Genomic DNA, 11,799 nt, shown 5'->3' with positions numbered 1-11,799 from the left:
GGGGGGTCAAAATATAGTGAATCACCCTGTACCTAGTTATAAGTCTGTGTAGAAATTTTATTATAAGCAGATACCTAATGTTGAAGTGATAAATTAATAGGAAGAACGCTTCTGTATCTTTAAATTAAAGCTTGTTTTTTTAAGATTTCTTCAGTTAAATTCCTTATTTACTATTTGTTTAATTAAAAGACTGCATGATTAATGATTATTAATAGTTTATTGGAAGAAAACTACGATTCAAAAACATTGAAATAAACATAAGTATAATGAAAGTGTTTAATAAAAAAACAAGTTAAAGGTTTTTAAAAAAAGATACTCAAAGTTTAATTTAGTTTTGTTAGTAGAAGTAGAAACATATAAGTAATTAATAAAAATACTGAATAAATAATAAATGTTAATGATGATTGTTAAGTATAATAGCATGTTTATATTTCTCATTGCAATACCAAAATTATTACTTTTTTAAGTTTTAGAAATTTATCGAGAATTCGATAATTCCCGGGAATTCCTAGTCGAGAATTCTTGAGACCCGAGAAGAAAAGTAGGCCGAGAAATTAGAAACCCTAAGCACTTCACCGGCCAAGAAGTTCTTTAACTAAAAAGTTAAAATAAATTTGAATTTCACTGTTTGGTATATTTATGTAGTTTATGTACCACCTAGTATGTTATGTTATCAGTTATCATGTCATTTGGGTCCTTTTTTGAGTGGTCATATTTTAGTGTTTAAAAGATTTAAATTTAAATGTTTGATGAACTTAATAAAGCTAAAACTTTTAATCCCAAATATATATATTTTTTGTAAATGTACAATTTACGTAAAAATATTAATTTCAATGACATGTATATAATTCACAAAATGTAGATGAGGTGGTTGGAATAATTTATACTCATATTTACCAAGTTTTAAATAAATATGTACCATTTGCTGTTTTCGAAAAAGAATGCATCACCAATATGAAAGGGAAGAATCTTGTATGTAAAAAGGAAGTATTATTATGGAAAAAAAATTATAATACGCATAATGATTTGGATGATCAGATTTTTTATATCTAATAACAACAAAAAAATCTGTGGACCATGACGTATACAGGGCGTTGCAAAGTGTTGTTCAGAGAATTCTAAAGCAGATTATACTCCAAATATACGACAAAAATTCCTATAACCAAAAAAAAAATTACAAAATGTGTTTTTTATTGGTAATTTCTAAATTTTTCATTGGACATCGTTTAAATGTGAGTCATTTATTTCTCCATAGTGACAGCGCATGTTATTATTCAGTGACAGTCACCAACTGTGTTTTTTTTTAGTAGATTTCATAGATAGATTAGCATGATTTTTAAAAAATTTCAATAGCTCGAAAGTCGTTCGCTAAATGACAAATGTGCAAGGGCGTCTTTTTTCTCTAAAATATCCTTAAAATAAAGTAAAATACAATGGAGTATATTTTCTGGCCAAAAATCAATAGGTACTCCTCCATATCTACGCCCCTGATGGATCTGAAATGCAATCGATTATACCAAATTATAACTTACGTCATATTGATAATGGTACATGTACCCATTTTAACTATTTAAGAAAATTTCTTCGAATTTTATTAATGTATGTAATGAAATGATTAGATCCGTTTTTCTCGGAAATGGAGCATTTTATCGAAAGAACTAAAGAGTATCTTTTTTGTAGAGGAAATAAAGGTCTATCATCTGTTGTCATCTGAATTTGAAATTACAAGCAAAAAAATTGGGGCAAATTTTAGCCGACGACCTCCCCAATTGAGGCGCCCCTGACTAAAATTTTTGAAAAATTTTATAATGAACTATTTCGACTTTTAATGAGCGTTCACGATGTCCAAATTCATAATTTTCCTTCAACCCATTTCGGAAATATTAAAAAAAAAATAAATTTTTTGAGGCCCCATTTAGGGGGGCGTAGCTCCCTTGCGAAGCATTTATCGATCCATGGTTATATGAAAAAATATTCTTATTTTTGGCAATAGAATCAAGTGGTAAATTATTGGATACTAATTATGTGACAGCCTGTATATTATTACATAATTGATAAATAGTAAAAATGTTAAAGCTTCTCTGTACCTAAATCTAAACGTTTTCGAGATAATTGACATTTGATAAAAATTTTGGCAGATGCAGACGTTTGGAAAATTCGTTATATCTTCCTTCGTTCTGGAAGCTACTTGCTTTTTGCAACACACAAGGAACATAAAATGCATTACCTTCCGCTGTCAAAATTACCTGAAGAAAATTATACCAAGTGAACCATTTTTTACGTTACATTTAGAAAACTTAAAACACACAAAACCTTTTAAATTCAAATGGAACACCCTGTATTTTTTGTATCATGTTATAGAAAATCAAATTCTCTTTTCACCTATATAGCCATTGTAAAGGTTACAGTTTCGATTTTCTCAGATATTTGCGGTTTTCTTCCATTTTCAAGAATGTTACATTAAAAATACCATCGAATGTGCCTTGAACGACAAATATTGGTATTGTCATTCAGTATTTTATAAGAATCAAGTATTTACTCGACAAGGAAAATGCAAGATATTTTAAATTTATTTTATATCCATGGGACATTCACCATGAATCAAAATTATTAACTGCATTTCTATGAATTGGTATTTTGCGACATTTATTAAAGAAAAAAGCCTTTGACAGATTCTTTTGGCACAAAAGTTCGTTAAAATACCCATTAAACAAAGAAAAATCTAAAATTGTACCACAAATAAATAAATTCAATCGATTTCCGTTTCGATTGTTCGCCAAATCTAGATACATTTTTATGGTTTTTGGGAGAATTTATGATAATCTTGGCGCATTTCGATTAATATAACAGTTACATTTATTTATCATTATTGAAAATGGCGCTTACTGTTGGCAATACGACTTAAGAGCACTCTGAAGACGTAAGTATACAGGGTGTAGATACATGAAACCGAAATTTGATAAACCAGTTTTCTCTGCCAAATCAACAGAAAAACATTAAATTAATATTTTTATTTAGTTCGATATACGGGATAAATAAAAAATTATAGATGTTGTTTTCCTTTCGTCGCAAAAATCACATGTCTGAAGTGAAAATTGTCGCCGGTAATTACATTGCAGTAATTTCGTGTAGTGCAGGTAGAGAGAGTACTCGAAAACAACTTAAAACGTAGACGGTGCTTTCAGAATTTATGGCGTTTCGTCGCCTACTAGGCTCTCCTGTTATTATTATCTTAGGTCAGGACGGCGGCTAAAACGGGAAGTCAAATGTTTTGCTTATCCGAACATGTTTATACAACTTTAATATTTTGCACTTACGAACGCATTCTGGGGCACATGTGGTACTTTTCAGCAGCCCGATTACTGTTTACTTCTGTTCCTGTAAACACACCCAGTATACGATTTTTTTATAAATATTTACGCGTTTGCCCCCAAACTACCTAAAAATTGCGGAAATTGATAGTAGCAGTACGAATTCCTCGGAATGCTTCCCTTGGATTAATAAAACTTTAAAATAAAGTAACTAGAATCAGTATCCGTTTACTTTTTGAATTCACATTAAAAGTAACAAACCACACTGTCTTGTAATATTAAATTATAAGAATAAACATAATATTTACTCCTATTTGTTATACATCCACAGAAAAGTATCTAGGTTTTCTGGGCAAAATACAGGGTGTATATAAGGACCACAAGTAAAAAGTGTAAGTAATTAAAATTATTTTTAATTAGAATAATATGCAGCCCCAGTGATGTGTCATTGTCATAACCAGATAGTTTTTTCAAAATAAGAAATGTTACGCCACTGGCCAAAGTTACATATAAGCAGGAGGAAAATACAGTGTGTCCCGCATAAGAACCGACACAGGGCAAGTGCATGAGGGGTGTCCAAAATATTGTAATTTAACCAAAATTACCTATATACAAAGTTGCACCCCTGAGCTATTAGCCACCAAAGTGGGGACCTAAATTTCGAAAAAAATTAATAACTCTGCAACACTACTGTGGAAGAACCAAATTTGGCACATGAGGTAGGTTTATTACTGGTCTTCTTTGACTATGATTTAAAGTTAATTGAAGCACTACAAGGTATTCATTCACCCCTAAAAATGTACCGAACTTTTTTTTCATTAACCGAATTAAAAAATAATAATATCAATTCACAGCAGAATTTAATTTTAAAAATTTTTTTACTCTTGTTAAATTTTAAAAAACTTTATGGTTTTCAAGAAAAACCGTATTAACTTAAACAAGATTTTAACAGTGTTTATTAGAAAATAATCGAAAGCGTCAAAATTTTGTATCACATGAAACAAATATTGCAAAGGTATGAAAATGAACAGACTTTTGTTTTTTTTAAACCAAACTCCCTGTATATTTTGAGATTTGCATAAAACACTTTCTTACGATTATAGGGATGTAAGACTTGATAGGTCTATCTTTAATAGTAAAGAAGATATTCGCAAATTGAGCCATATCGATTTTGACTTTTTTGGGCTACATCTCCCTTACTATAAGAGATAGTTCAATCAATCAAACCTTATATCACTGTAATCGCGTGCAGAGCTATAACGGTGTTATATTCTTATATAAACAAAGTGTTTCTCTATGTTTTACAATTTAGCTGTATTTATTATTATTTTTGAAAGTAGATTTGTTAAAAATAAAAGTATAAGCTCAAAATTTTATATCAGATTAATCTAATTAACATTGCAAAGATGTCGAAAGAAACCGATTTTTGTTTTGTTGTACTTTTAAACATTTGAAGAGAACACCTTCTTACGATTACAGTGATACAAGATTTCATAGGTTTTATAGTAAAGGAAACATGGCCAAAAAAAAGAATATCGACATAGCCTCGACATCTCCTTCACTATAGATACATAATCAAACTTTATATCACTATAACTGAAGAAAGTTTCTAACGATCTAAAAATATATCGGGTGTTCTATTGACAACAACCTTTGTGATATCGCTTATTTAATTCTATAATAATTTCTTTCTATATTCAAAAATATATACTCTAGAATACTGATGTAGGAAAATATAAAGAACACAGTTTTTAATAAATATTTATGTATGAAAAACTTACCGTCCGGACTTAGTAATGATCATTTCAGTCTCTAATTCATGAAATTTCTGCCAAAGGGCTTTATTTTTCAAAGTAACTTTGCAACTACTTGGAGCACAACAATCTGAAAAAGTATTGAAAATTGAGAAATAGAAATTGAAATATTTACATATGAAATGAAAAAGAATTTGAAGAAGTTGATATTTCACTATTTTACTAATTAGATAGAATATTATTTTTAGAAGATAATTATCTTTCTTGACGTCATAGTTAAAATATTATTAATTTTCATTTTTATTTAATTTAAACCAACTCATTTTTCGTTATATGTAAATGATTATACTATATGATTATTTTTTTACGTTTTATGTTTTTTTTAATTCAAAAAATATTTTTATATAATTATAACTAAAACAAAACATACCACTATAATTGTTAGATAAGTATTGCTTCCTATCCATTTTATTAAAATATCGTTGAGTTTCCAATACGCCACAAAGTCGAACCACTGAACACAAAAACCAAAGAAAGAAAAATATATACAAAACAAAACACAACTACCTCGCTGAAAACCCAAATATTTCTAACTGGTTACAAATTCAGGAGGGTTTCTTTTTAACTACCCTTATGAGGCTGTAACCCACGACGGTAGAACCCCCTCTTATTGGTTGAGCTCGGGACCAAACCAACCATTAGAATTTGATTGGTCAAGGGCTTTCAAATAATGTCGCCTCAACGTGAAAGGGCACTAAGTGGATAAGGGATTGTTATCGCCAAATTACAAACGATAAGTATGATTAGAATAGTAGCGGGGGGTTGAACAACAGCCTGTTTTAGTTTACGATGTTTTCGACCTTGGTCGGGGTTGTTTAGTGTTTATTTAGTTTTAGCAAATAGAATTGTTAATGAGCATGAGTCATCTGTAAATTTTAGTGCATGAAAGACAATAATTTACGTGTTTGGGTACAGGATTTACAATATTTCTCACGATAACAATACGACGTTGTCAATAATGGTCACCGTTTTCTCAAGAAACAATTAATTTGCTTTTCGTTGGCATAGTGCTGCCAAATTGTCGCTGTTACTAAGAATTACTTCTAACAGAACTTCACATAATCTTAAGTTTATTCGAAAAAAATTTAAGGTTAGGTGTATTATGTTTTATTTAAAAAAACGACTAAACTCACTTATTTATATATTAAACAATGATTTGTTTTATTTTTTTTAACTATATTATACGGGAAGTAGCCTTATGTCAATATGTCAAAACTTCCATATCTGTTTAAAAAAAAATTGTTTTTGAATTTCTTCTGAACAAATAAAGATACCGAAACCAAATATTTTATGCATATTTCTATGAGAAAAATGACATTCACCATAAAAAAGATAAGACTTTATTCAATCTACCGGCGTAAATATTGAAATATGTCGGTTATATTTTCTTCAAAAATAAAGACATGCTTCTGTAAAAAAACTTTTTTGTCATTTTTTAAATGCAAATTTTATTTTGAAGGTATTACCTGTTTACAATTACTTTACGGTGTTCGTACGAATTTTTTTTTTTAATTATACCCTTAGATAAATATACAGTTTATTTAAATGACTTTACAAACTGATATTAAAAAGTCTTCCCTGTATTGGAGAACATTTTTAGATACATTTTCTTGCATATTTCCTTATGCTTTCAGATATTCAGATAATTTGATAAAAAACAGCACATCTCCATTTCCCTTTCAAGAGAAATTGTTTATATAAAACAATATTCTTAAATTTGAACTAGGAATACCCTCCTTCATTTTTGACATGTGTACCAGCCTGTATAACTATAAATTTATCTAAAAGTGTCATCTTTAGAAATAACTAATTTGTACCAAAATAGTAAAATTGTATGGTATAGACTATTTAGATAATTTTATGTTAAAAATATTTCGTTTGTTTCAACTTAATAGAAAACTATTGGCTTTAACCTCATTGAATTCGGGGACTTGATTGGGAATCATCTTTAGAATTCGGATAATAGCATGTTTTTAATTGCTTACGGAATTTATTCGCTCAATTTCTATAAATCGCTAGAATGTTTTATTCATATATTGATGCAGAAATACTAAGTTCTGCACTTCCAAATTTTTACAAACATCGGCCAACATTTCAGTGAAACACATAACCTAGCACATAACTATTGAAATACTGCGTTTTGTTAATGTTGAACAATATTTACTCAATGATTCAGATACTTTCTCTGGAACTGGGTGTTTTCTAAATATATTTTAATTGCATGTGAAATTATGTTTATTTTAAAAATTCAAGTTTATTGACAATAAAGCAAAATACTTTCTAGAACGCCTAAAATAGATACCTTTACCAACGTACTACGATAAATATTCATATCAGTACAACACGCAAATAAATATGTGACAAAGATAAAATTTGATGCAAGACTCCGGTTTAAGACTGTATAGCTTATTATTGTATAATTTTTTTTAATCGCATTAAAATTGCCTGACCTTTATAATGGAATATAAAATATTAATCTTATAATCCTTCATTATTCTATCTAATAATAATAATTATACCAAATCCCACAACAGTAAACTGGCTTGGAAATTAGAGCAATTATTTAATTAAAGATTAAAAAAGAAAAACAAAGGATTCGTTTACTTAAGTTTTCCCAGAGGAAATGGTTACATGAGAGAGTGTGAAATTCCTTATAGGTTGATATAAAATGGCGTCTTAACCTAGACCTGCCCACCCGTATTTGCAGTAAGTATACATAGTACATGTTATTCCAATTAAAATCTCAAATATCTACCTACTAATATACATTATACAGGGTTTTGGAAACAGGTACCATGAATTTTGGAGACAATAGAACATCAAAAAAGTAAGATGACTTTTTCTATAGGCCAAGAACCTATGGTCATCTGTTTTTGATATACAGGACATCAGGAACGATTTTTGAAAATCAGATTTTGACCGTATCTTTTCCAAAAAGCAAATATACTGATATTTTGAGGATACGTCAGCGTTAGCTGAAATAGCTGTAATCGTACCGTTTTCGAGAAAAAGCAAAGTTATACAAAGATAAATTTTTTCCATCCAACAAAGCTATCTTTGAAATAAGGCCTTTTTGACACCATCTATTATATTAACAAATAGAAGTAGGTTGCCTTTGGGAAAATCAACTTCGTTTTTAACAAAAACAGACGTTTTCAATGATTTCAATAAGTACCATTTTTTTATAAAGTGACATTTTGTATTATAATATACCACAAAGTAAACAAACTCACCTCAAAAAAGTTATGTCATAGACTCATTCGTTACAAAACTTAGATAATATTATTTGTTGTTTAAATTTTTAAACATTTTTTAAAAAATTCTACTGTCTTTGTTTTCTTCACTAGAAGCAATGAATTTTATTTGTTTTCAAATCATAAATAATACCTACAACTAAAGTATTTGTTACGGAAATTATTCATTAGTTCATTATATTACAAATGCACCTTTATTTATAGACTTGAGTTTCTCGAAAACATTTGGTTTTATGAAATTTAACAACAGTATTTCGTGAATAGTCTAGAAATCAATATTTTTTAAAAGCGAGGTAAAAATATATAAATTATGGACGAAATAATAATAGGCATCATCTAAAACTACGTCTTATTAGGTTTGAAGAATATTTATTTAGAATTAGTACCTATATACTCTAATAGCTGTTTTACATTGACAATTTATTGATGAATAAATTGACGAAGTTCTTCATGAATTAATTCACGAATTTATGGTAAACAGTGTGGTTTTACATTGCTACAGACTTTATCAAGTTTTTTGACGCATGAATCAGTTCTACCAACGAATCAAAGAAGCAAATAAATTTCAAAAATGTCACCTTTCCACTCATAACTGTAGTGATACAACAGCGGTACCATTTTGACACATATTATAGAAATATTAGTGTTTGCAAGTAACAAATCTGTAAAAACAATGCAAAACTAGTACGACGCCACACAATTATTTATATATTCCAATAACATAACCTCATTCCTGATCTGAGGGTGGAAATCTGTTGGGTTGGCACTTCCGAACTTCACGAAGAAATTGACGAAAATTAGAACATGCTCTAATTCGTCAAGAAATTGATGAATAAATTCATGAAGTTATTTGACAGCAGATTTGGTGCATTACACTTGTCTAATTTCTTGATTAAGCGACTTCATGAATTAATTGATCAATAAATTGTCAATGTAAAACAGCTATAAGTCTAAGATTTAAATATTAATAAGATATCGAAAAAATATTATATATGCCATCTTCTTTTAAAAGGGATACCTATATTTCCATTATTAGTTATTCACTGATGGAGAGGTTTATATGAAAAAGTATCTTTATTTTTTTTATGAACTGTCTCTATTTAAAATGTCGAAAAGCAATTTAAGAGCACTCTGTATATTTATAAGGTATTTTCCAGAATTTCAACTAGAACATCTTGTATATTGGTAACTAAACAATTTCCGTACTAGTTGCCACGTCTCCAGTTTAATCTTCTCCACGTTTCGAGAGACATATCGCTCTTTCCCTCAGAAGAAACCATTTCTACCGAAGAAGAAAGCGATTAGGTATTCATTTCTTCTTTTCTAAAATATATTAAAAAGTCTTCATGTGCTTTTGATATTTTAAACACTATTTATATTTCCGTCTACATCACATTACATTTAATTTCATTTCTGTTTGTTTGTTTGTTTTTTGAAAAATATCGATGTTCACGAAATCCCATTTCAATTCGACAATAAGTATTCTTAATATAAATCTATTTAGGCTAACAACAACTGGTTGAAATACTAAATTTTATAGCCATTTAACTATTTAATGACGGGAGCAAGAGATATTATATGCCCCATCTTCTTATTTTGTTTAGTTACTTAGGTACATACAACAATAGATCTAGCAATTACCTTATTTTTCAATATCGTTGTTTACTTTTCAATATTAGAAAAACAAGTTATTAAGCGATTGGTGATCCCCTAGGACCTGATCACCTCAAAGACAGGTATGTTGCCGAAAGCAAACCAAAGCTCTTTGTGGATTTAAGTCCTGTAATCCGGTAATATTTGCTAAGAAGTCAGCATTAGAAATTTTGCTCGTCCAGCGGTATCCATAAGTATTTAAAATTGATAGTGGATAATTCCCAAACCTGTTTAAAAAAATACATATGAAGAATATTTTAAGACCCACAATCAATTAACTGAGGCAGCAGCCACCCTGCTAAACTTATCGCATATACCGATATTCGCAGCTGTCATTATTAAATATTATCGTCTTGTTAAATAGTTGTTAATATAATTACGAACTGATATTTATAAAATTACAGTCAATAACAGTAATACAAACAATAATCTACTATAATCCGCACTACATATCTGTGAACTTTAATGATGTGGCATTTCTGACGTTTCTATAGTAAATGACACTTGTTTTTTCATTGTGTACCCAACTATTAGTAGGTTTATTTATATGTACATCATAATAGATTCCACAAATTTAATGTTTTCTACTTATCACTAGATATCATCAAAGTATTAAAAATATATACAGGGTGATTTGGGGATACATGCACCATAAAAAATAGAACCGATAGCATCATAGACTATGCGGTATCTGTTTTGGTTTGGGTGAATCGTATATCCACGGAGATTGTTGGCTTTTTGGCTTTCAAATATCACTAGAAATGAAAATAATTTTTCTATGCGCATAAAAAAAACGTGGGCTTAACTTTTGGCGGCACAATATGTTAAAAAAATTCGAAAAATGTCATATTTTTCTTCCTATTTAATTATGTATCTTTTCAAGAGTTGATTTTAGGCGAAAATGGAAGAGGAAAAAAATGTTTGTAATTAAATTTTTTACAAAACCTGTCCAGTTACAAATCGAATGAAGCATGATTATTATGGTAAAAATCGAAAAAATCGCAAAAATGGGGTTAAAAAACAATACTTTTTAGGGAGTTTTTTGGGGTATTTAAATTGGATATATGACCTTTATACTTGGCTCAAAAAAACTTCATGTTATGTAGAATTATCACACCAAATTTCATCAAAATCGGTTCGATAGATTTTGCATAATAATTTTGCAATCCAGATTTTGAAAAAAAAATTGCAAATTTTCAAAATTTTGCACAGCAAAAACCAAGGCCCTTAGATACTTGAAAATTTAATCACATATAGAAGGGCTCTCAAGCTTTCAAACTTTTTTTGAAAAATTCGAATCCGTCAATTAGGAGAGCTCTGGCGCTTGTTTAAACATTGGTCGAATTTTTGTACTTATAAACAATTAGAACTTTGTGAATATTCAATCAAATCAAATTTTTTAAAGCAGGTTTTAAAAGTTCTTGGAAAGACGCTTCTTTAAAAAAAAAACAGAACGATTTATCAATTAGTTACGTAGTTATAGCCGTCATTTACACTAAATGTACTGGGACATCCGGGCTAATTTTTCGAAAAATACCTTTGGTATTCCGAGTACTTACCAGGTCTAAGATTACAATACCTTTCTTCATTGTCAACCTACTTTAGAACGTGTTTAAAGTTATTTATGCAAGAGAGAAATTCAATAAAATCGTACGGGTGGTGGTGGTGGGGGAAGCAGAGAGCGCGGCCGCTTCGGCCTGCTCGAAATAGAATCGGCTGTTCTATGTAAGTGTTGGATAAAATTTTGTATGACACTCTTGTGTTACG

General features: G+C 29.5%; 1 protein-coding gene across 1 annotated transcript in view; it reads right to left on the bottom strand.

Annotated features, from left to right (window-relative positions):
• The window catches only part of LOC108910486 (T-box transcription factor mls-1-like), a 14,729-nt gene extending 9,197 nt beyond the window's left edge, over positions 1 to 5,532 (bottom strand). The window contains exons 1-2 of the mRNA XM_018715091.1: positions 5,496 to 5,532; positions 5,093 to 5,195 (exon numbers count right to left, since the gene is read on the bottom strand). Coding sequence (XP_018570607.1) covers positions 5,093 to 5,195; positions 5,496 to 5,532 — 140 coding nt within the window. The remainder of the gene's footprint in view (positions 1 to 5,092; positions 5,196 to 5,495) is intronic.
• Between the last annotated feature and the right edge of the window lie 6,267 nt (positions 5,533 to 11,799).

This window comes from Anoplophora glabripennis, unplaced genomic scaffold (assembly GCF_000390285.2).
Source record: "Anoplophora glabripennis isolate ALB-LARVAE unplaced genomic scaffold, Agla_2.0 scaffold376, whole genome shotgun sequence".
Classification (NCBI taxonomy): domain Eukaryota; kingdom Metazoa; phylum Arthropoda; class Insecta; order Coleoptera; family Cerambycidae; genus Anoplophora; species Anoplophora glabripennis.
The sequence above is the reverse complement of the archived record's forward strand: the minus strand, read 5'-3'. Positions and strand labels throughout refer to the sequence as shown.